Raw genomic sequence first — 24,447 nt, forward strand, 5'->3', positions numbered from 1 at the left:
CCGAAAGGTACAGATATTATATCTACCATAATGGTCGAAATTTGTGGGGATATTTATCATGTGAAGCTATCATTTTTAGATGATCTGGTATGCATTTTTTTGAGAGAGGATGGTATGCTATGTGAGTGGTAGAAATCTTTAAAGACTTCCTAGCCAATGAACTCTCACTCTGAATGGTTTCAATTTATATTTATTTATTTATTTAAATACATATTTGTTTACGTTTACAGATAAATTCCTGCATTTGCTATATGTAGTTTTGTGGTTTTCAGTATTGGTTTGTAGTCGGTCTATCTGTTGTGTCAGCTGTATCTGTATCTGTGGTGTTTGTGTTTGTTTTTCCATGGAATTGTTGTGGAATTTGTGTAACAATTTAACTATTGCACTTTATATAAAACGCACGTATCAGAAGGGCATGCAAATCAGATGGAAAGAGAGTCTGAGAGTCTAGATGGTATACATAATATGGGTATAAGTGTGGGTGACAATTGCCATTATCGGTATTTCAGTATTCAGTAATCTATATAATGTATATTTAGTTTACAATTCTTTGTTCTTCTTTGCTTCGACTGCCTCTGCAACAGATATTATGGCTTGCTTGCTGTATCTGCATCTGCATCGGGATTAGTTTTAATACTTGGTGCTATATAAATCGCCACGCACCCCCTGTCCTGGTTGGGGGGCACGGTACCGAGGCGGCACAACATGTAGTTTTATCAGTTATCTATGGTACATATACGAAACGAAATAATACACAAAGGATCAATCGAAAAATTCTTCTATAAGTATAATATTTTTGTTTTTGTTTTGTTTTAATGTTTCTTTCGCTTTTTCGTTTCGTGACCGAATTTTCGTTAAATCTTTTTAGGGGTTGCTCAACAATGTTTTAATCAAAAAGGTATCTGCCTTCGTCCTCTAATTATTTGTCTATTATTTAATGAGATTTCCATCCACTGATCCGCTGATCCGCCGATCCTCCGATCTTCTTGCTCCTCCAACATTCTCAATCCTCGCGATCCGATATCTCAATCAAAAAACACTAAACATGAATTTCGTTAATGCAATTGCAATAATCAATATGTATAAATATTTAGATAACGATTTGCATATTTGTCATTTGCATTCTTTATATGTATCTTTATAATTCCGCTGCAAGCTTTATCTTTCATCGTTTTTTTTTTTTTTGTTTGTTTTCTTTTCTGTTTTTATTACAACGACGTATATACTAGGTATATGTATGTGGTTTTTGTATGAATGTATAGTATGGTATATAATATCCAATTGCTACTGCCTCGAAATGATGCAACAATATATAATGTTTGTCATACAGTTTAAACATAATCTAATTATGTTTCTCTCTTTACTTTCTTTCTTTCCTACTATGAACTTTTGAGCTTAACATTTACAAAGAATTCTGATGCGGATTCTGTGATTCGGGATTGTGGGTTTAGGATTTAGGCGTGGGTTTACAAAAAGAATATTCAAAACATAGGCATACGCATGGGGTACAAAAAGGGAGTAGCACCAGCAAGAGGCAAAGGAGTAGAGGTGTCTCTTGCTGCTGAAGAAGATAGACAATAGGTACGTGTGAAGAGAAGAGAAGTGCGGCTGTGTGGAAGATCGGTCATGGGAGTGGCGGCGGCGTACATAACTAAGGGCTCGACATCGTTCTGCTGCGTTGATATTTCTCTAGGTGTTTAGGATTGTGCATTGAAAAGTGGTTTTGCCGTAGCGTAGCTCTTCTCCCTCCTCCGGACATCTTTCCTGTCCCATGATTGTGGCTTAAAACTGATCCGCCAACAGATCGCAAATTTCCCGTGTCACCGTCTCCTTGCTGGCCCGCACAGTCAATCGGAACATCTATAAATACAGAAAGGGCACAAGATTAGTTTCAGACGAAAGTCAACGAGGAGCGGCTTTTACCTGTGCCTGCTTATTCGGCTCTAGTCGCATCAGACAGCCCACCTGCTGCGATTGCGTGTGTATGATTCCCGCACAGACCATATTATCCGGATTAGGATCCACAGAATCGAGCAGCTGCATTCCAAAGCCCATCAGTTTGTTCCGTGCCCCAGGCAGATCCAGCGGCTGGGCAGCCTTGAACACTTTCTGTGATCGTTGTTGTTCCCTAAAAAGAGGACAGTCATTAATTTATTCATTCATTCATCGAGCAGCGGCACTATTTACCCGCTTAGGTTCTTCCATCGGGCAAAGAAGGATTCGGCATTCATTTCGGTTGGCTCGAAGAACTTGTTCACGCTCAGCGGCAGCTTGATGCTGAACTTCTGCTGGGTGCCGTTGTAGCGGAAACTGATCTCAATGGTTGGCGCATCGGCGTAGTCCTCGATACACTCGGCCGTGAGCAGCTGTTGGATTTGTGCACCGGCCTCCAGGGTCGGCTCCACTGCTTTCATCTGTACGTTCAGCTTGAGCGTCTCCTCAGCGGACCATTGCAGCACGGGATTGAAGTTCTACACGAAACGAAAATGATATTTAGGCCTGCAGAGGACTACTCTTTCAAGATGGACTCTTACCGAGAGGGGGACCTGTGTCTTGTTACCATAGAAGAGGCCTAGCCGCCCCAGGTTCTGCCTGAATTCGCTCTTCACGCCAATCTGTAGCATCTCGTTCTCGAAGAGCACACCATTATTCTTGAACAAGAACTTCTTGGTGTTGTATACGGCACTGGAGTTGTTGTTGCTGCCGTAGATGTCGCCCAGGACATCGATGAGGGTGCTGTTGCTGTTGCTTCCCACATTGTTGGCCGGCGGCGTGCTCAGGCCGAGCAGATCTGTGTTGGCATTGCTGTTGTTCAGTTTGCTGTGAGAGTTGTTCACGTGCACGTTGTTCTGGAGGACCGATCCCGGTCCCGAGGTCGGAGCGGGGCTCTTCGACTCTCGGATCTCGTTTTCTGGCACTCGACCCGGCTTCTTCTTCTTGAGCACGGCCAGAATAGAGCTCTCGCGCTCTGGGAACGAGGGCATCTCTTCTAGAACGGTGGCCAGCACATCCGTGGAGGCCACAATGCTCAGCTGCAGATACTCGCTGGCCCGCTGCTGCAGCTCCGCGTCGGCCGAACGGAGATTGCTGTGTTGCCTGAACACGTCCTGGATGTTGGTGCGGATCTCCGGGAACAGATTGATGAACTTGATGTAGGTAGAAAGGAGCAAGGCCCGCGTCATGGGCGAGCACAGATGGTACTTGGAGTGCAGCAGCTTAAACTGCACGAGGGGCGCCGAGCGGGAGTCCCCTGCGATCAGATTGCCAAACTCTCCGAGGATGTAGCCGCCCACCTTGACCATATTCTCGTGACAGGCAGGGGCCTGCAGAGCCTCGAACACGGTCTTGGCTGCATAGCCCTGCACCTCCTCGCGATTGATGACGATCTGGATGACGCGGTACCAGACCTCCTCCGACACGTAGTCGCCAGCGATGCGAATGAGATTGAGGATCACATCCACGTACCTGCAGGGTAGAATCAATCAAGTAAGAAGGGATTCTACAACAGAGTTTAGATCCGGGTCTTACCAGGTGTAATCTGTGGCGTATTTCTCGGCGAGTATGGCCACCTTGAGCACCATCTCCTCGCGTATGGAGTAGTCGGCCGTCTCCAAGTAGTTGAGCATCTCCTGGACAATCTCCTCGGCATTGCCGCGATCGCACATCGCGTACAGCAGATCGACGGCCATCTGGCGCACGGAAACGTCCTTCTCCATCTTCATGGAGAGTATTACCACCTCCTGATGCTTCTTGACCTCCTCGTGGGAGAACTCCGAGGTGGCCAAATGGCACATGGACTCGAGGGCCAGGTAGCGCAAGTTCGTCTCCCGATTGCTGAGAAACTGGCCCAACTGGTTGCAGGCGCGCACGAGAAGATTGGGCTCGCTGTCGCTGTGAATGATCAGATTGATGGCCTCGAAGAGGACGGCGTTCTTGGCGTTTGAATGCTGCACCTTCTTGCTCTTTGGCGGCTCCTGCGCCTTGTTGAGGATCGTCTCGAGGGTCTCATTAAGGCGAGCCCTAACTCCCGCCTCCTCGGTCACGGGATTGTAGTTCTGCAACAGCCGGAGTAGCTTCACGGACAGCCAGGGGGCCGGCACAAAGTAGTACGTGTAATCCTGCAAATCTGTGTAGCTGGCAGTCACGATCCTCGAGAGCCGCGACACGGCCAGATTCACGCAGCCCTTGTACTCGTCCGGATTACACTTGACCAGGGCGTCAATCAGCGATGTGGCAGCAGTCACCACGCCCATGTGCTGGTCATTGAGCAAGTGGATGATGCGCGAGGTCCACTCGCCGCCGGGTATGATGTCAGGCGATGAGCGGAATAGCCGCAGCAGGCACAGAGCAGCCGACTGCTTCACCACGTCCATGGTGTCCCCAGAAACAAGCAGTTTGGGTATCTCGTTCGAAAACGACTCGGCCATGTCCCGGCTTCCAATATTGGCGATGCACTGCAGCGCCAGGTTCACATGCACCGGATTCCTCGACTGCAAATCATTTTTGATCGACTGGATGATGAGGCGGATCAAGTCGCTGTTTGTGTTGACCAGCACCGAAATGAATAGGTATCCCTGAAATGGAGAAAAGAATTATTGAATGTCTTCAAGAGATCCTCTGGGTGTCCACTTACGATCTGCTTCTCTGAGTATTTGTTGGAGGACAGCAGATTGACCGCCTCCATGTGGCCAAAGTCAATGTCATGGCCAAGGAGAAAGATGAATAGCAGCTTGCACACATATTTCTTCTTCTGGTAGCCATCCAGGGTTTTGTCTCCTTTAAATTTGCTCCGTATGTTGGCCAACTCCTTGTTTATGCGTTTGACCTCCGCTTCTTTGCTTTTACCTGCAAACGGCAGAAAAGGTAAATGGGTCAAGGTCATAAAAGGAGAATTTCAGACGCAGTAGCGGAAGGCCAGCTTTCTTTTCCCCGTCAGTAGACATATGATCGATTAATGGAGAGTGATGTGTATGACTCTCACTCTAAAAAGGTCTCTTTTCCTCTCTCTCTGTGTCGCTTTGTGGTCACATAGGCGCCAATTAGTACCAGTCACCAAAAGTGGAGACTCTTGGAGACCCTATGCTGTGGAGAGAGGAAACCAGTAACGGCAGCATGACGATAATGCGGACAGAGTTACGAATACGATACGTTACGCGGAGCAAACAACAACAATTGTCGTCGGGTACTCTCTCATACACAATAAAATATGCTATGCATACACACAAACACATATGTATGTACGTGTGTCGAGTGTGATGCTCCTCTCAGTAATTGATCAAGAAATGGCGCTGATTCCGCCCCTACGAATGAATTTGGATAAGAAAAGCTAGTTGTGCTCTGCTCTGCTCACTGATAAATTAAATTTAAATGCAAGCAATTTACTGGAGAGTTATTTTATTTTTGTGTTACTTACAGTTTCTTATATCCGATATAAACACTGCCAGGCCTCTCATGCCATCCCCCCGCACCGGCGCCATTGTAGTTAGCTTGTTAATTTTCGCTGGTTTTATGCAAACTGGGGGGCGCAAGAAATATCTGCCTGGGAGGCGGCCGAGTCTCGAGACGCTCTTATCGGCTCGAACTCGACGACAACAACAGCAAAAACGACGGCGACGGAGTGGGGTATTTTATTTGATTGCAAACAAAATAGCCGCTTATTTCGCTTAGTGTAGCTCCGCCGTTCTGTAGAAATTCTCTTTCAGACCTGTTGGAGAGTCACATATTAGGGGCTGATCAGTGGGGGGCAATAGAGAAATAAAAGAATCGCTTGCAAATGAACCCTGACATTTGGGGGCTTTCCGCGAGTGGGGAGAGGGAGAAAGAACGATGCCGCTGTCGATGCCGCCCCCGCGCACTTTTGGCAAGCACTCTTGCAACTTTGGCACTGCCACAACAGCAGCAACACAACTGATAAAGATTCAGATTCAGAGCTTCACCAACAACGACGATGATGATGACCTCGGGACCGCACTTTTATCGCCTGCACTCCCGAACGTTTGCGTTTGCATTTATTTGGGGGACCGCAACCGCTACCGCGACCGCGACCACCGGATCCACCGGCTTCTGGCTTCTAGCTTCTGATCCGTTTTGGGCTCTTTGTTGCTGCCTTTGTGCACTCGTTCGCTTTCACGTCACGTCACTTTATATTTTTTTCTTCGCGAGATGACGAAGTCATTTTATTGGCACAAACCGAAACAAACATTAATGGGCGTATGTGTTTTTCCATGGGGCTTTGGGTTCGACTTGCGGCTGCTTACTTTTTATGCTTAAATAGTACACACGATCCCGATGAGAGGCGACCCGCAGTGAAAAATGGTTGGTGGTTTGGCTCGGCTGGCGTTGGTTGTGCTGGAATTTTGTATTAGTTGCTCCGTTTGCGGCTTGGGCTCTCTCAGGGCTTCGCTTTTCAGGGTGTTGGCTGCGGAATGTTTGTGGCGAGTACTCGCTTTATGTAACTCCACCTGGTTGGCGATTTACTTTGATATTTGCTGCTTTTTTGTTGTAAACTATTGCCAAATGCACAGCAATTCACTAAAACGAAAATTTCTATTGATTTTTCTTCTCTCTCTGCCTAGGACTGGAGCCACCTAGCGGGCGCAAGTGTCCAAAATAGTGTGGCGAAACGCCTAAACCATCGGAATATGCCAGGGCTGCAGAAAAATGCAAGGTGCAAGTCGTCGTGACGTCACACATTCAAATATTAATAATTTTGTCTAAGCGTTTCTAGAAATTTTGTTGGAAATTAAATTAAGGATACTTAATTGTGCTGTGAATAAATCTTGACGTCTTCTTACAAGCCCGCACCTGAGAAAAATACTTGCGTATAGGCTATATCGCAGCGCTACACTTCTGACGTCATGTGTGAAGTGAAGAAAAAGCCGCACCGAGTCACCTCACGCGCGTGACCGTATGCCTGGACTCCGCCATTTTTTTGCGCGTTTCAGGGCTGCGATGCGTAGTTTTTATTTGTGAAAAAAATATGTAAAATGCTCTTGCGTTTCAAAGTGAATCGGGAATTTTAGAAAACAGGCCGGATCCACCGAAACTAGAAGCCACATAGCGACGTCACAACATCAAGCAGCCCCCATCCGATTTCTGGAGAGGAGCAAAGAACGCGTGCTAAATGCAGACGCATGTGTTACGCAGTGCCGTGTTATCTCGCTCGTCATTGCCGCCGCCGCCACAATAATTGGACGTTGTCCACAGAGTGCTCCTAGGACCTGAAGTTCTTAAAAAAGAAACTGGAAGAGTGCGCCCCTGGTAGCCATGAGTTTTTCCAGCGACGAGGTAAACTTCCTTGTTTACCGATATCTGCAGGAGTCGGGTGAGTCTGGGATGGATTACCCCTCGCACACCATTGCCATCGTTTAGTCATTGCTGATTTTTTGTGTTGTAGGCTTTCTGCACTCCTCCTACGTGTTTGGCATTGAGTCGCACATCTCGCAGAGCAACATCAACGGAGCCCTGGTGCCACCGGCCGCCCTGCTAACCATCTTACAGAAGGGTCTCCTCTACACAGAGGTGGAGTGGAGCGTCGGCGAAGACGGCGAGGTGGCGCGCCCCATTGAGGGCCTATCCCTGATCGATGCTGTGATGCCGGAAGTGAAGCCGCCCAAGCCGGTGGTGAAAACGGAGCCTTGCAAACCAGGCGTGGACTCCACTGCACCGACAGCCACAAATGCCAACAGCAATGTGAAGGCCGAGATTAAGGTGGAGCCGGGCACGGTCAATGCGGGGGCCACAAAGTCATCTAGCAGCACCACAGGCACCACCACGCCAACAGAGTCCACCAACGAGGTGGACTCCAGCGGGAGTGCTGCAGCCACTGCCAATAACGCTGCCAGCGGGGCAAGCAACGGCAATGGTACCCAGGCAGCCACTGCCGGCTCCACCAACGCCACAGCCCCAGCTGCAGGCGATTCCTCCGCAACAGCCGCCAGCGGAGCCAACAAAAAGGCCAACTCCAGTGAGCCCGGCAGTTCGACGGCGGTCAACAATACGGGCAATGCAAATGCAACGAGCACAGACGACGCCGCCTCATCCACATCCACCAACGGTAACAGCAACACCTCCAGCAGTGCCGAGCAACCGTCAAGCGGCGCCGCTCCGGTCGGAGCCGCTGTCTCGACTTCCAATCCCGATACAGCTGCAGCCGCCGGAGGAACCGCCGCCGCGGGGGCCAAAACGTCCACTGCGGCCGTCACAATACGAGTGGGAACCCAGCCCAACAATGTTGCGGCGGGCACAGCCACAGCTCAGAGCTCAGCTCCCAGCGGGACCATCTCCTCCTCCACGGGAGGCACCCCTGCCCCCGTCGAGGCCATGGAGATTGACCAGAGCATCGAGATACCCGAGTCCAAGGCCCGCGTTCTGCGTGGCCACGAGAGCGAGGTGTTCATCTGTGCCTGGAATCCCAGTCGGGACCTTCTGGCCAGTGGCTCTGGCGACAGTACTGCACGCATCTGGGACATGTCCGATGCAAACACCAATTCCAACCAGCTGGTGCTGAGGCACTGCATCCAGAAGGGCGGAGCAGAGGTGCCCAGCAACAAAGATGTCACATCCCTGGACTGGAATGTAAGTAGACGTCTCAGAAGCCGATATCCCAGAATTAAAATACATTTTCCTTCCAGTGCGATGGGTCGCTGCTGGCCACGGGAAGCTACGATGGCTATGCGCGCATCTGGAAAACAGATGGCCGCTTGGCCTCGACTCTGGGCCAGCACAAGGGACCGATTTTCGCTCTCAAGTGGAACAAATGCGGCAACTACATTCTCTCCGCCGGAGTGGATAAAACAACAATCATTTGGGACGCTTCCACGGGCCAGTGCACGCAACAATTCGCCTTCCATAGTGCCCCCGCCCTGGACGTCGACTGGCAGACGAATCAGGCTTTTGCGTCGTGCAGTACGGATCAACGGATACACGTGTGTCGGCTGGGCGTGAACGAACCGATAAAGACTTTCCGGGGCCACACCAACGAGGTGAACGCAATCAAGTGGTGTCCGCAGGGCCAGCTACTGGCCTCCTGTTCAGACGACATGACACTGAAGATCTGGAGCATGAATCGGGATCGCTGCTGTCACGACCTGCAGGCGCATTCCAAGGAGATCTACACGATAAAGTGGTCTCCCACGGGGCCGGGGACGAACAATCCGAATACGAATCTTATTCTCGCCTCGGCCTCCTTCGATTCCACTGTGCGGCTGTGGGACGTGGAGCGGGGTAGCTGCATCCACACGCTCACCAAGCACACGGAGCCCGTCTACTCGGTGGCCTTCAGTCCCGACGGCAAGCACCTTGCCTCGGGCAGCTTCGACAAGTGCGTGCACATATGGAGCACGCAAACCGGGCAGCTGGTCCACAGCTACAAGGGAACCGGCGGCATCTTCGAGGTCTGCTGGAACTCCAAGGGCACCAAGGTGGGCGCCAGTGCCTCCGACGGCAGTGTGTTCGTTCTCGACCTGCGGAAGTTCTGATCCTCGGCTCCCAATGGCGTTGTGGACACACCATCAGCGCCAGCCCGCGTCCAGGAGATTCTGAGTTTTGTCTATTAAAGAACGCTTCGATTTAAACTGTACACACACACACCTTCAACACGATCTGTTACCCGCCACTGTTTCTCGGCATCTCGATTCTTGGATGGACTCTCTTGTTCCCATGAAGCAATATCCATTTCATTCGTACCTTCAGAGATGTCCAAGAGATTGAGATAGATCCACCCGCCCGCGCCCCCTCCCCTATGCTTTTGTCCAATCTCTTTCGTACGCTTAGTCCCGAGTCACATAAACGACAAGCTGCGCTCCCCCGTCGACGCTTCGGGGTGTGACACCTTTCGTTGCGGCGTTCGCGCGGGGAGAGCGCTCTTTGCTCGTTTCTTTTTAATCTTAATTGTAAGCTCTATGTTTCTAAGATTATCACTTTTATACAGAAATCGTTTAGTATAACTTATGCATTTTGTTATTGTATCGATCGATCGATGAACGGATGTGCGATGATGAGAGCCGACGGTCCTTAACGATCCCTCCCCTCCCCAATTCTACCACTTCTACAGTCTCTCCTCCTAACTTCATGCTGCCCTTTTACACTTAAGACCTAATCATACGAGTACGAGTATTTCCCCCGCCCCACACCCAACATGTAGTTAGTCAGCCGATCGGATGGATGGCTGAACAGACAAGACAGGTGATGGAGAGATCTGACCGATTCACGCATACATTCAGAACAGTGTAACTGCATCCCAAACCCCCCGTAGCTTGTAAGCACGAACGTAAGCCTAAGATTTATAAAGAAGATTGGCGAAAAACAAAAGATTCATTAAAGCTAAAGCTATATTTAACAATTATCATAGACTAAAATTCAAAAACACTTGACAAGTGACGTTGCTTGAAGAAGCGGCATTCCTCGCGTATGACCTCGCCGTCTTTAGTGGTGCCTTTGAAGAACTTTGTGAGCTTGGTGCCCGCGTACTTGGGCATCTCCGAGTCGGGCTCATCGAACTCCATGTCGTAGGCCTTGTTCGCCAGAGCATTCTCCGCCGTCGACCAGCTGAAGCGCACGAGCCGGGGGAAGCCAAACACCAGATCAATGTGTTCGGTGAGAAACCGTTTCGTGACCGGATCCCCGGGATAGCCGCTGCCAAAGGCATTGTCCTTAATGACCAGACCCTCGGGGAACCGCCACACCTTGAGGGCGTGATCGCGGGTAACTTTGGCACAGATACTGGCCGCCGAGACAATGGGATACGTGGAATCAGCCTTTTTAGCCACAGTGATCTTGAAGTTGGGGAAGCGTCGCAACAGCTTTTCCTGGTACTTCTCCGGCGGTCCGACCGTATCCACATAGACCTCGGCTATGTTCACGCCCGCATCGATGGCCTGCTGGATCAGACCCATGGCCGATTCCATGGACACCTCGTTCAGCGAACACTTGGCTCGCCGGTACATGCTCGTGCTGATGACGTTGGGCGAGATGATCTCTACGGCCCAGCCCACGCAGCTGTTAGCATACTCCAGCGTGTTCAGCTCATTGAAGATCACGTCCCGCTTCTCCTCCGTCAGTTGTTTGGAGTCCGCACATCCGAGATCAATCAGCGCCTGCTTGCTCTCCAGCGGGCAGTAGGAGATGCCGTAGACCATGGGACCCAGCACGGGTCCTCTGCCCGCCTCGTCGACGCCCAGCATGCAGGGCTTATCCTTGCACACGGCCGGCACATCGCTGAGGTACACCGTATTCTGGCTGTTCTCTCGCGATGCGATGAAGGGACCCAAAGACTTTAACGAATTGATTTTGCCTATGTCCTTCTTGTCCTCATCATCGGATGGATCGCCTTCGGCTATAGTTTTATTTTCCTCCTTGATTTTTATATCTTCCATTCTACGCGCCTTTTTGTTTTTTTTCGGTCTAGTGTTGTAAATAATGTTGTTTAATTTTGGACAACGATAAATTCATATCGCACAATAGTACCGATATTTGTTTTGCACCCAAAACTGTGCATCGATAAGTACAATAAAAGGTAGTGAGTAAACAGAAACGACGTGAAACAACAGAAAAATAGTGTCAGCTGCTCCGAACCGAGCTCAGAAACGTTATAAATGGTAGGGTTATATAAAGAAGTAAAGATGTATCAATATTCTTCAAAACATATCCATATTAATATTTTCGATAGTCCAAAAAATATCACCTACGAATATATTGTCAAAAAACATATATATCGATGGATTGATTTATAAATTTATCTTCTTTACATCCCTTCTTCGTCTCTTTCCGGTCTAGGATTTTGCCCAGCGTGCTTGTTCTCAATCGAGCTAAGGCCATTTATTAAAAACAAATTAGTTTTTGGCAACTTGCACAATCATTAATTAATCATCAATTTCGCAATGTCGACAAAAGCTGAGCTCGCCTGCGTTTACGCTTCCCTCATCCTGGTTGATGACGATGTTGCCGTCACCGTAAGTTCAATCAGTTCACTGTCAATGGGAAACAAATCTTTTTCAATTGTCGCCATCCCAGTGGATTTGTGATAGTTTTGTTAATCCCATGATGTATTGTGCTGTTCCACACGCCATACTAATAATATTGTTGTATATCTATGCCCGTAGGGTGAGAAAATCTCCACCATCCTGAAGGCCGCCAACGTTGAGGTTGAGCCCTACTGGCCCGGTCTCTTCGCCAAGGCTCTGGAGGGCATCAACGTCAAGGATCTGATCACCAGCATCGGTTCCGGAGTTGGTGCTGCCCCAGCCGGTGGTGCTGCTGCCCCAGCTGCCGCTGATGCCCCAGCCGCCGAGTCCAAGAAGGAGGAGAAGAAGAAGGAGGAAGAGTCCGATGTGTCCGACGACGACATGGGATTCGGTCTGTTCGATTAAGCATCCATCTGCTTATGAACCACATCCATACCGACATAACATCCGCCGTGTTTGTGCTTTTTATCCTATGAAGTGATGTTTTGTTTCCGACTTTCGTACACGTTTTAATGTACAAAATCGACGAAATATAAACGTTTGCGAAAAGTGATTCTGGTCTATGACGTTTATTAAGCTGTAGTAATGTATATTTGTAAGCTAAAGGACAACCTCGTCCAGCACTTTGGCGAGGGCGTGCAGCAGGGGGGTATCGATCACCTTCAGGCCCAGGCAAATAACGAAGTCCATTGGCGATTCCCAAAGCTTGGTGTTATTGACCAAAAATTGTATGGCACAATCGGTGTCGACCGTGTCTACTCCCAGACAGCTTTGGATGGTTATCGGCACCGAGATGTGGAAGTCCGGATTTTTCACGGGCTTGAGCATTGCGGGATTGTTGCTGATATCGAAGCTCACATTGTAGATCCCGGCAATCTTGCCCAGCTGCGTGATGACCAGCAGCCGCTTGCGTCCAAAGCGATGGTAGACGATTTCCGTGGGTATGCCATTCACAGGCACTGAAAACTGCTTCTCAAAGCCTATTTCTTTGACTTCCTTTTGGGCATCTTGTGGTGGTTTCGGTTTCGAGCAAATTTCATCCATGATTTTTGAAGGAAAAATATAAATTTTGTTTACGATGAGACAGCAGACAGTGTGACCAGTGTTCTGAGATGTACAAAGTGTGACCGGGGATCAATCAGAAATATACCAAAATCTCATTTTAAAAATATACCGACGAATTCAAGTTATATTTTACATATTCCTCAATTTTGATATTCCGTGGAAAATTACTAGCTATATAGAACATTTAGCCTTGCCCATATAATTTTATCGGATTAGTGAATTAATTTTCTACAAGATTAACTTCCTTTAAGTACTCCCATTTTGTGTATTCGGACTAAAACAAGGTTTAAACAATTATTAACTGCGGGCTACAGTTCGTATAGCCTTTAACAGACAGCTCTGTTAGTTTAAAATGTGTACGACAGAGGACGCAAGAAGAATCGACTGTTATCGTTTGTTATCGCGTTTGAATTTTGGTCCGGTTACCAAGGCAAACTATGTTTGATCAATAAAAGAACGAAAGGAAAAATGTCCTGCATTTGTCTGGGTCCCAAGCGTTCGGGTAAGACCCACCTGCTGAAGGCTCTCCAGGAACCGGACTCAATCGACGAGACGAGCTACTCCATGCCCACCATAGGAACGGGAATCTACCGCATCCACTTTCCCACCAAGTCGCCGAACAGCGACAAACCAAAGCCCCCGCCAGCGGATGGATCCACCCAGGCACACCACCACGGCGGGAAGAAGCATTTGCCCAAGTCCATCCAGATCCTGGAGATCGGCGGCAGCATGGCTCCACTGTGGCGGCAGTACTTTGAGGATGTGAAGAAGCTCATCTATGTGGTGGACACTTCCAATCTCTGCCAGATTTCGGCCGCTGGCGTGCTCTTCTACTCCATCCTCACGGAGCCCCGACTGCAGAAGGTCAAGATCCTGCTGGTGCTGGCAAAGATGGACTATTCTTATCGGCAGATGCGCAATGAAGCTCTTCTCATGCTGCAGATGTCCAAGCTGCAGAAGCAGATCCGCCAACAGGTGACCATTGTGGAGGCCAGTGCAGTGACAAAAGTGGGTCTTGATCCCATCTACGAGTGGCTTCAGTGGCCATAGAAGACGACTGTTCAATAAAATGTGGATATTTTATAAAAGCACTGCCATTAGGTTTTTAATTGTTCTTGGAATAAATACTTATGCGATTTAATTTTGAAAATCCATTGCATATATTCAAATCTTAATGCCGAGGCACGTCTACCGCGTACAATAAAAGTATAACGTGATGTTAACAATTGATCCAACTACAGTTTGTAATGCAGATCCATAAATTGCAGATTGCTTGTCACCTCCTCAGCATCGGGCATCATATCTTTGGCGGCATTCAGATAGGACTTGGCAGCCAAAACGTCCCCGCCCTGGGCTGCCAGGACGGCCAGATTGTTGAGGGCCGCTCCATTGCGGGCATCCGAAGTGAGACAGAGCTGGAGGCAGCGACGGGCCAGATTGAAGTCCCCCGAGGTCTAAATCAGGTTTAAAGTTAAATTTGATTGATGATTGGATAATTCTTCCAAAGGGCTGGACTCACCACCGCCACAAAGCTCAGGTTGTACCAGACATCGGCTTTTTGCTCTGGTTGGGTGGACATGGCCAGGGAGCGCTGAAAACAGGGCAGGACCAGGTCGATCTGTCCGCCGTAGAGACAGCACAGGGCTATGTTGCAGTAGAGCTCCGCGGAGTGGGCGCCCAGCGAGAGGATGCGGCGATAGTACATGAGCGCCATCTCCGGGTTGTTGTCGTAGAAGTAGCCCACGGCAATGCTGGCCAGGGCCTCAACATTGATGGGCTGCAGTCGGGACACCAGTCGATACAGTTGCAGCGAGTCCTCCTGCCGCTGCATGGCCTGGTGGATGCGCGCCTGCTCCAGACGGTAGGTGACATCGAAGGGACGCAAATCCACCACTTCCCCAATCAGGACCAAAGCCCGTTCTGGCTGCTTGAGCCGCTGATAGAGTCGCGACAGCAGCAGATACGTGTCCGGATGAGGAAAGGCGGCCAGGGATTGCTGCAGGCAGGGCTCCGCCCGACGGGGATAGTGGAGGGCCAGGAGACAGCGGCCCATCTGCTGCTGCCACCACCAGTCTATACGGGTGGCCTCCGATCCGGAGGCACTGGGTCGCTGGCGCTGCACCTCGAGCACCGCCCGGCAGAGGGAGTGCGCCTTCTGCACGTCCGCCTCGTGGTAGAAAAGGAACTGGAACAGAGCCTTCACTAGAGTCTCCCGCTCCGCATAGATAGTGGGATTGAGACGGGAGGCCTGGTAAAGCTTCGAGGTGGCGTCGCCCACATTAAAGGCCGCCGCAGATGTAGCCCTCACCCTCGAGGCTGTACCACAGCGAGACGCGGGCCTGGCCCCCAACGAGGATCCTGGACGGCTGAGACTCGTACCAGGGCGCGCCACAGCCGCCGATCCCGGCCTGGAGCTGTTCAGACGCCCATCGCTGGAGTGAGCCAAGCCGGCTCCTCGACTGCTGCGCTGCGTCTGGCGCTGGCTGGTGCTTGGTCGCGGCTGGAATGCGGTCTTGATGCTGCTGCCGGGTCGGGCGGCCGTGGCAATTCTCTCGAACTCCACCTCCTCGTGGGCTGCGGCATGAGAGTTAAGTTAGGATCGTATGGGATGGGAGTGGGATTAGTCGCCTACTCACCCTCTTCCTCGCCGGCATCATCCACCTCGAGGTCGTCCAGGTAGACGCGCTGCGTCAGGGCACGCATCTTTAATTGCCACACGCCCTCCATCAGCCAAGTGGGCATCATGATGGATGCGACGGCGGCGGCCTTCTGCTGCTGCTGCGCATGCCTGGGGCCAATACGTTGCAAATTGCTACCGAATCTGCGGCTGTTGCTGTTGCTGTTGCCTTCGAGCTCCGCCTGCTGCTGCTGCTGCTGGTGCTCCTCCTGCTCCCCCTCTTTGGTGGCAAACATTTGGACATTGTTGTCGTGACCGGCCTGCAACAGGGCGTTGCACAGCTCCGCACACTGCTCGTAGGAGCGACGGCGGTAGAGGGACACGGCCCTGAAGTAGTCCAGCTCCAGTGTCGCCATCGGGGGGCCTCCCTCTGGTTCTAAAGATGGAGATGGCTGCTCTTCCTGTTCTGTTCGGCTCTGTCTGGTGGCGACTTCAAGTGTCTGAATTCCTCGATCTTTATATATATTTTTCTTTTTTTTTGGGTTCTCTGCTGTGCGTCTTGGCCTGGCTCTGTGGAATTTCAAAACCGGATGCGTGTCATTCCTCTGCCCTCGGGGCACCGCCCCATATCCCCCCCCCTCCCCAGCCTCTCTCGAGTTCCAGCAGGAATGCTGTTGCCGCTTCCTGCGGTTACCCTTACCTTCTGTTTCGGTTAGAGGTCCGCTGCTGCTGCTGCTGCTTCTGCTGATGCTGCTGGCATTTGTTTTAGTTCTTCTTGAATGCCATCTAATTTTTCTATGCCCATAATTTGTGCCTCTCCTGGGCTCCTTCTTTGGTAAGATTTAATTTGTGGATTCCTCCGAGTATCGACTGTGGCAGGTACATACCTACATATATGCTATGCCAAATGGAAAGGAAAGGGTCTTCCGGTGCCATGGAAACCGATGGCTAACCAAAACACAAATTGCTTTGGCTCTGCGCTTGCCCCCTGGGGAAAGAGGAAAGACACCTCTGAAAAATGTTACCCCAAAAGAGTATTCCGACTAGAGCTTGTGGAATTTCTTCACAGAAATTCATAGAAATTATATATAATTAAAGCCACCATCAAAAAAAAACCTCTTTGGATCGTATTTAGTATTAATATTTGTTATTTATTTGTTCCTTCATCAATCGACTTCGGCTTTTCCGGTTGTTCCTATCCCGCGTCATGTGGCAGCGCACTTCGGCTTCTGGATTTTTTATGAAAACTATGAAGCAAATGATTCTTTGGTTTTCTTCTGTTTTATATGAATTGTTCTTATAGGATTCCATGAAATACAGAGCTATGATCTAGAGCAGACGATGAATTGCCAAAAACTAGATGGTATTCTGTGACTTTTGGCTATTTTCCGGTCTTTGTAGATAAGTTGAAGGTTAACCAATTCCTAAAAAAAATAATTGCTCAATGAAACACACCTCAATCCGCCTAATCCACGAACCATAACCACCATGAACCCCTCACCCACAATAATTAGCAGCATCAGCAGCAAAATCCACAACGCGAAATCCATTGAAAATATTGTGCAAAAGTCCAGCCAGATGGAGAGACTTCATATAGATGGGAGGTTGTCAGGTGTTCGGGTCAGTAAATCTGCTGATGCTGATGTTGATGTTGTTTTTGATGATGCAGCTTCTGGTTAGGAGTGGAGCAACCTAGCTCCCTCTCCCCTCTCTCCACTGTGTTTGAGTCGAACAAATGATAAGCGCCAAATATTTGTTGATAAATGTTTGAAAATTAAATGAGCGGCAACAACAGCCACAACCACAGCCACAGCCACAGTGAGACTTGATGTACGACGACGTTGAACTCATGGCGATGGCATGCAAAAGTCAAATATTTATCAGTCTAGAAGGTGGGGGATATTCAGAGCCAGTTCCCTCGGAGGGGTTCTAGTTCTATCTGGGGGATTACGGAGCGTATTGCTCCCACGGTTCAAGATGCTAATCGAGTCGAAATTTGAATAAGTAATACTCTTGGATCTGAATTTACATTTGTGCCAAAACCCATACGTACATACGTACACATGTATGGCTGTATCGCTCTATCTGTATCTTTGGCTGTGTGTATCTGTATCTGTGGGCTCTATCTTTATCTGTATCTTGTATTTGCTCGTTTCTGTTTTTCTGCGTTAGGCCCGTTTCCGTTTCGAGAGAGTTTTCGGTTTTTGGCATTGAATTTACTTTTGACTCTTGGGCTTATCAGCGGTCTCTGTTCCCGTCCCCGGTCTCGGGCCTGGGCCTGTGCCTTTGGGCCAAAATGCGTCAGCACTTGCCAGCGGGCACTTGTCGGTGTTTTTTTTTATCACAGACATACCTCACTGCTGCCATGTCCCTGTCCCTTCTCTCCCCATCTTCAACCTGCCTCTCAATTGGAGTGACTAGTTAATCATCAGCGGATCCATGGCGTCCGGCAGGTGGCTACTGCCTCTGCCTCTGCTGCTGCTGCTGCCTCTACTTCTGCTGCCTCGAAAAGTGTCAAGATGATCTCGTAACGCGCCTCTCTCAATTAGCCGGCCACACCTGACAGCTGCAGATTGAGCTGTGCGTCGCGTCGAGCTTGCTTCGAGGTTGCTGGTGGGGGAAAGGTATTCCAGAGACTCACCCTGGGAAATATGTATAGTACTTTTGCCACACGAACTGATTTCCACTGGAATGGAGTTTGTTCCGTAGAACTTTGGCTTCCCAGAGCTTCCCATGTGAGATCAAAGATTCTAGCCGGCAAAACTTAGATATTATTCTCTTTTTGTTTGCGGATTGTGTAGAACAATGAATATAAAATATATATACATAAATATTTGGAGGGAACTATTACTGTTAAGAGGAGGAAAATATTTTACTATATCATAGATATTTTATCTGAGATGACTTAGCTTTGCTTTCGGGAAGATGTAGCTTAGCTTTCAGCGAAATTTAAGACTTTATAAAAATGCATTAATTTATTCCTTGGTAATCTGTCATTTGCTATCCATCTACACATAATTTCCTATATGTACATACGTATCTAAGCGTCATCTTTGCAGAGAACAGAGAATATAGAGTTCTTTTGAGCGTTCATTTCTCTTTGAAAGATGTTCAAACCAAGAACCCGCATGATCTGTAAATTATTATTATTAAGTCTTAAGATCTTGCAAAAACCTTCAGTACATCGAAGGGAACTCTTTAAGTCTTTAAATTTATTAAGCATTAAGCATAATTACCAGATCTCTTCTGGAGATTATGATCTCCACGAGTTCTGCTATAAATTTTGCCTATAATAAAGTCTTTAAATCTTTTGCAGAGCAGTATATTTTTAAGATATACTCGTATGTTGATTATCAGAACTTTCATAGAGAAATTTGTTTTGCTATTCCGCACTGTCAATACTCATATACGGGTAAGTCTGTTTGAACAAGTGTTTTGCGGTTGTCTCTATTTCTGCCGCCAAAAACTGTGTTACCATAATAATCATCACACCTACCCCAGCCCCTCCCCCTTCGCCCCGCTCTGTGGGACCCATGGGAACCAAATACCTTAAGCATTTCGATTCCATTGAGAGCCTAGGAATCGGTTTAAGAGGTGGAGGCTACGAGTACGATGTTATGTTATGTGTGGGGTTATGGGTAAACCGCAAAAGCAAAACGCAAAAATCATCCTCATCGTCATCCTCCTCTGACATGGAGATGCATTCGCTTGGTTTGGCTCAATCCACAGCCCTCCCCAGTGCCTCCCCCTCGCACTCGCTGCTTGCCCTGATCCTTCAGCCCCATATAAAAGCTCATTAAAAGCATAAAAAAAGAAGAGCAAAAGGCAGACGCAGACGCAAGGCAGCTACTGTACGAACATTGGTTGATTTTTTTGATTTTTAGTTGCAGCCACAGGCCCCCCTGCCACTCCACTCCGCTTCTCTTCTTTTCTGCCTCCTGGAGGAGGTGCAAGAGCAGCTCTGGCCAAAAAGAAGCAAAGCACAAGAAAGGCCAAAACAGGTAACAGCAACAGAGCAACAGAGAAAAAGAGCAACAGAGAAAAAGAGCAACAGAGAAAAAGAGCAAAGGCAAGAGCAACAACATGGCTTAGACATCCGTTGAGGCTGCGCACGCGCGACTCTGCTGCGTCTTCCTCTGTTGCGTTTTTGGGGCCTTGGGAGCCTTGCCACAGCCTCGAATCTCGTGCCTCGTGTTGCTCCTCTTCTTTTGCTTCATTTTTTCTTCTTCTTGTTTTTGTGGCTGTTTGCCGGCATTTACAGGGTATGCGGGTAGTAATGGGCTCGTTCGGTAGAGATAGGAGATGGCTATAGCGTAACTTTAGACCGATGGGAGCCCCAAAACTATTACAGTTGTTTTCCGAGTCTCTCATGTTGAGATCTGATTGCTTTATAGGCTATAATGCTGGCGGATTTTCAAACCCTTTAACTTTTCTACACAAAAAGGCTTAAATTTCTGTATTTTCTCATTTAGGATCTGCCAAATACGATCTATATGACCCTTTTAAAGAGTACTTCATTGTCGATCACTCTCCTGCTTGTTGTTGTTGTTGTTGCTGTTGATGATGATGATGACGATGCTAAAGATTGCAATCACGTTGCGCACAGCGTACAGAATTTGTATCTGCAAGATACATCTGCCTTTGCGAAGAGCACTCCTGGCTCTCCCTCGGCTCTCCCGTCGGGGGGCTCCCTGAATTTCATTTCCCTGGAATTTATTTAGAACACATTGTTGGTGCTTGGCTCTTGTTGTTGTTGCTGTTGCATGTTGCTTGGGGGCTTATGCTGGAGTTGGGGCAGAGGCAGGCGCAGGCGCAGGCGCAGGAGCAGCATGCAACATTCCAAGGCCCAAAAAAGGCAAATCCCAAGCAGCAGCAAAATCGATTGCCAGGCCTGAAATTTCATTGCAGTTTAGTCGATACCCCTCTCTCTCTCTCTCTATCACTAGGAAAAACTGAGACAGAGATAGAAAGAGAGATAGAGATAGAGAGAGAGAGAGGGAGAGAAAAAAGTTCAGCTCGAATAAATTGAATCGAATCGAATCTCGCGTCGAGATGCCAAAGAGTCTCGACGACTGGAAATGGAGTGAAAGTAGGGTAGGCAGATTAGAGACTGCTGCTTCCAGTGCGGCTCCAGCTTCCAATTGGAGTGGCACTAGCAGCAGCATTCCACAAACCATTCCAGAAACCATGAAACCCCTGGATGCCAAAGGTTAAAGTTGAGATTCTGCTTTAGAGGATGCCTTAGATCCTCCCTAATTTCAGTGGTGTCCACATTGAAATGAGGCCCAATGCCCCAACCACCAATGGCAATGGTAGTGCCAGCATTCTACCATCCAGACTTCAGAAACATTGATCCGATCCAAGCCAAAGCCAAGTCCCAGCGGAGATTCTTTTTTTGGGGGAGAGTCAGAACTGAGATTCTTTTGGAGGAGAGTCAGAGTCAGTGTCAAAGGTAACCTCAGAGCCAATCAACTGTGGAATGACGCCCATTCAGGTGGTACCCCTCTCTCTCTCTCTCTCTCTCTCTCTCACTCTATAGATACCCCTCTCATTTCCATTCAAACAACAACAATAAAAAACCTAAATGCCATAGCGTCCAGTCTGCGTCGCGTTGTCGTCCGACTCGAATAGGAAGTAAGTTAGTGTAACAAAAGTCATAAAAATACCTCGGACCGGCGACAGACTGAAAGAATACGATGGGGGCGAGGAGAGCACGGTGGAGGGCAGGGCATAGTGGGGCCCTCCATTAACATTATCGTGGCTCAAGGGGCATGACTGGCTGGCTGGCTGGTCTGACTGGCGGCCAGCAGAAATATTTGGCCATAATAAAAAGAATACAAAGCAAAACGAATCGAAACGGAACGAAATGAAATGGAAACTCAATCGACAACTCATCGAACCTTTCAATACCCTCCACTATGGTGGATTGATTGATAAGTCGTATGGCATAGGAATTGTATAAATTATAGATTACGGAACGGGGTAGGGACATTCGTGAACATTTGTGGATAGAGAATGAGCACTGATCTGTACTGATTGGATCTCTGGAGTGTTAGGGTAATTATAAGTCCTTCAATCGTTATGTGATCCCCATTTTAGCGATTGAATTAGTTCAAATGATAATTATATGATGAACGACTCCTTCCCGTGGATGTATGGAATCTACTTAAAGCTCAGCGATCACTAATAAAGTTCCGGCTGGAACCATCCCACATATCAACGAGTGTGGGAAAACTCCCAGAGAACTTTATGCTCTCCCATTCTTCTTTGGTAGTTGTGATGCTCCCTTTTGTAAGGGTAGAAAGTATGCGACAATCGGGCTATATCGACGGGCGATCGACAGCAATGAAGCGTAACGAAAACACACACCACTACGCGTACTACGGGGAGCGGGAGGGGACCCGCGTCATATGCCAACTTATTCAATAAATTCCAGGCCTCCTCGCCATATCATCATCAACAACGACGACTTTTGGCTTTGGCCAAGAAGGAGAACCCAAAAAAAAGAGTCCCGAAACACGAGGAATTTTGAATAGAAAGAGGATCAATGGCAGCTGCTGCGCTCAGAGATCACCTCGGTTGGGATCAGAAAGGAGTCGGACTCGGAGACGCAAACAAAAAAAAACAAAAAATTGCGCGCCAATTCCTCAAAAGAGATTCTGGGGAGACACTGGAGGCCAGGCCGCAGAAATCGACTTCAAGGAATTGCATAAAAAATTCTTCTTTCTTTTTTTTCCTCTTCTTGGAGTCGAAACTTCGGCCTCGACCAGGCTCCAACCTCCACTCGTATGTACATATCTGAGTCTGTGTGTTTCGGCGTGTATGTGTGTGTGTGCGCATACCAACTCACACACAATGTTGACCAAGAACGTAGCGCCCAAAAGGCAGGCTTACAGCCACAGCAACAACAACCGGTCTTAGAGAGTCAGAGCCAGAGCTAACAGCAAACCAAGCGATCGGCCGAAGACGAAAGAATAACGAAAAACAAGAATCAAAAGGTGGATAGAGTAGAGTCGCAGGTGGATGCACCCTAAAAGTCGGAAGATCGTTATATCATACAAGGATTTATTAACTGAGAAACTATTATAAAGAATAATGAACAATGAAGATATATATTATGTACTTTTCTTAAAAAATAATCTCAAAACTTTATAAAGAACGGAGGATTATAAAACCAGGGGGAATATTTGTTATCGCGCCACATCTTCAAGATATCCAATACTTAGTATCTGAATAGGTTTGATTATGGATTACAGAGTTAATAAACATAGAATATAAGGTGTATAGAATGACGGAACCGTATATAGAAATGCGGTATGTAGCTGATCTATAAGGTATTAAAGCTGATATACCTGACGGGGAGAGTATTCCAAGAAAAACAACACCCAAAAAAAAGCGCATAGCAAATACACTCGAAGAAATCGAAGGCTGCGGCAGAGAGTTCCCATCGTTCCCCCGACTCTCCTTCTTCCACCTGGCCCACCACTCCCCTTAGCCACTCCACTGTCTTCACCCACTTCTCCTCTCCCCTCTCCACTGTTCAGGCTTCAGTCAACAAGTTATGACCATGCCAAGACGACCCCCGACCCGTCAAGAACGTGCTGAGCCCCAGCATCGAGGAGACTCGGATTCGGACTCGGACTCCCCCCTTTCCCACACTTCCACTATGGGGTGCGGTGTGGGGCGTGTGTATGCCGCATATTTGAAGCAGCAGCAGCAGAAGAAGCGGTAGAAGAGGGAACAGAAAAGAAAAAGGAAAACAAAACTTACGAAAAAATAATTTCGAGTGAGTAGTTGGTTAGAGGGAGAGGGAGTGAAGAAGAGGAGCGAGAGAGAGGGGTAAAAAGAATCCAGCAAATCAAGCTCATGAATGCATTCAGATTCAGGCACTCAATGGTATATTTGGATAAGGTGTGACATTACTGTGTGGTTCCTTTTTGTCTATGTTGTTCACTCCATCATCCATCATAATTGCATCCAGTGAGTGGGACCAATAGAATAGGTTACTACCCCAAGAGTCCATTATGTCAATGCCCCACCCTATTTTCATTTATCTTGCATTCCTCTTCTACCTCGCTGCTGCTCCTGGGCTCTGTGGGTTTCTGATCTTCTCTTCCCTCTGCCTGCCTGCAGCTGAGATAAAACATTGGAATTTCTCACACACACACACACACACACCCATGTACATGTACATTTGTTGCTACTGTGATTCTCCTTTGAAGTTTGTTTTCCTTTTCCTCGTTTTTTTTTGTAGTTTTACTACTGCTGCCTTTTTGTTTTTGGCTTTGCGAATGGGTTTCTTTCTTTTCTTTTTCGAGCGGTCATAGATGTAACTGTAACAGTGTGTGTGTGTTTGTGTGCATCTGTGTGGTATTTTCTGTTCCCCCCCTGCCCCTAACCAACTGTTGGAGCTACTAACTATCATGAAAACGTCGCATTCCAATCTCAAATCTCAGTGGGAGATACACACACAGACACAGCACTGGCTCTCGCTCTCCCTCTCTCTGGTTTTCGTTAAGTGAGACTGCCAACGGTCTTCGTTCAGTTTCAGTCTCAACGATGGGTTCGCTCTGCTCTGACTTCGAATTGTTCAATACAAATTATTGAGTTATTTCTATACCCACTTTTTCCACCGGTTAAAGCAACAATCATAGAATTATTATATTAATCCCATGTTTGAGATAGGTAAACATCCGACACAAGCTAGCAGAGACCCTTCGCTGAGTTTTTAACACCTGAAACATTTATACCTTGCGTTCACAGGCACACACTTGACGAAACGATCTACGAGAGAGAGAGAGC

At 48.2% G+C, this 24,447-nt stretch overlaps 7 protein-coding genes across 7 annotated transcripts; 3 read left to right on the forward strand and 4 right to left on the reverse strand.

The window, feature by feature from the left end:
• Positions 1-1,313: 1,313 nt before the first annotated feature.
• LOC6589499 (AP-2 complex subunit alpha) lies at positions 1,314-6,517 on the reverse strand. The gene is made up of 8 exons (XM_002014553.2): positions 6,258-6,517; positions 5,414-5,704; positions 4,634-4,845; positions 3,529-4,574; positions 2,535-3,465; positions 2,188-2,471; positions 1,924-2,128; positions 1,314-1,860 (listed from the first exon to the last, which is right to left on the reverse strand). The coding sequence occupies exons 2-8, from the start codon at positions 5,475-5,477 to the stop codon at positions 1,783-1,785; spliced, it is 2,820 nt and encodes a 939-aa protein (XP_002014589.1). The 5' UTR covers positions 5,478-5,704; positions 6,258-6,517; the 3' UTR covers positions 1,314-1,782.
• Positions 6,518-6,963: 446 nt separating this feature from the next.
• Positions 6,964-9,759, forward strand: LOC6589498 (F-box-like/WD repeat-containing protein ebi). The gene is made up of 3 exons (XM_002014552.2): positions 6,964-7,324; positions 7,397-8,577; positions 8,634-9,759. Exons 1-3 carry the CDS (start codon positions 7,267-7,269, stop codon positions 9,477-9,479), a joined length of 2,085 nt encoding a protein of 694 aa, XP_002014588.1. The 5' UTR covers positions 6,964-7,266; the 3' UTR covers positions 9,480-9,759.
• Positions 9,760-10,295: 536 nt separating this feature from the next.
• Positions 10,296-11,395, reverse strand: LOC6589874 (ribonuclease H2 subunit A). The gene has a single exon (XM_002014551.2). It carries the CDS (start codon positions 11,373-11,375, stop codon positions 10,353-10,355), a length of 1,023 nt encoding a protein of 340 aa, XP_002014587.1. The 5' UTR covers positions 11,376-11,395; the 3' UTR covers positions 10,296-10,352.
• Positions 11,396-11,815: 420 nt separating this feature from the next.
• On the forward strand, positions 11,816-12,516 carry LOC6589873 (60S acidic ribosomal protein P1). Its single transcript, XM_002014550.2, has 2 exons — positions 11,816-11,951; positions 12,102-12,516. Exons 1-2 carry the CDS (start codon positions 11,880-11,882, stop codon positions 12,366-12,368), a joined length of 339 nt encoding a protein of 112 aa, XP_002014586.1. The 5' UTR covers positions 11,816-11,879; the 3' UTR covers positions 12,369-12,516.
• LOC6589872 lies at positions 12,517-13,025 on the reverse strand. Its single transcript, XM_002014549.2, has one exon. It carries the CDS (start codon positions 13,005-13,007, stop codon positions 12,564-12,566), a length of 444 nt encoding a protein of 147 aa, XP_002014585.1. The 5' UTR covers positions 13,008-13,025; the 3' UTR covers positions 12,517-12,563.
• A 471-nt stretch (positions 13,026-13,496) lies between these two features.
• LOC6589871 (ADP-ribosylation factor-like protein 16) lies at positions 13,497-14,118 on the forward strand. The gene has a single exon (XM_002014548.2). It carries the CDS (start codon positions 13,497-13,499, stop codon positions 14,076-14,078), a length of 582 nt encoding a protein of 193 aa, XP_002014584.1. The 3' UTR covers positions 14,079-14,118.
• Positions 14,119-14,215: 97 nt separating this feature from the next.
• LOC6589870 (tetratricopeptide repeat protein 8) lies at positions 14,216-16,517 on the reverse strand. Its single transcript, XM_002014547.2, has 4 exons — positions 16,346-16,517; positions 15,665-16,215; positions 14,548-15,602; positions 14,216-14,482 (listed from the first exon to the last, which is right to left on the reverse strand). The coding sequence occupies exons 2-4, from the start codon at positions 16,059-16,061 to the stop codon at positions 14,264-14,266; spliced, it is 1,671 nt and encodes a 556-aa protein (XP_002014583.1). The 5' UTR covers positions 16,062-16,215; positions 16,346-16,517; the 3' UTR covers positions 14,216-14,263.
• Positions 16,518-24,447: the final 7,930 nt, after the last annotated feature.

The sequence above is a fragment of the Drosophila persimilis genome, unplaced genomic scaffold (genome assembly GCF_003286085.1).
Source record: "Drosophila persimilis strain 14011-0111.01,24,50 unplaced genomic scaffold, DperRS2 tig00000191-arrow-pilon, whole genome shotgun sequence".
NCBI lineage: Eukaryota > Metazoa > Arthropoda > Insecta > Diptera > Drosophilidae > Drosophila > Drosophila persimilis.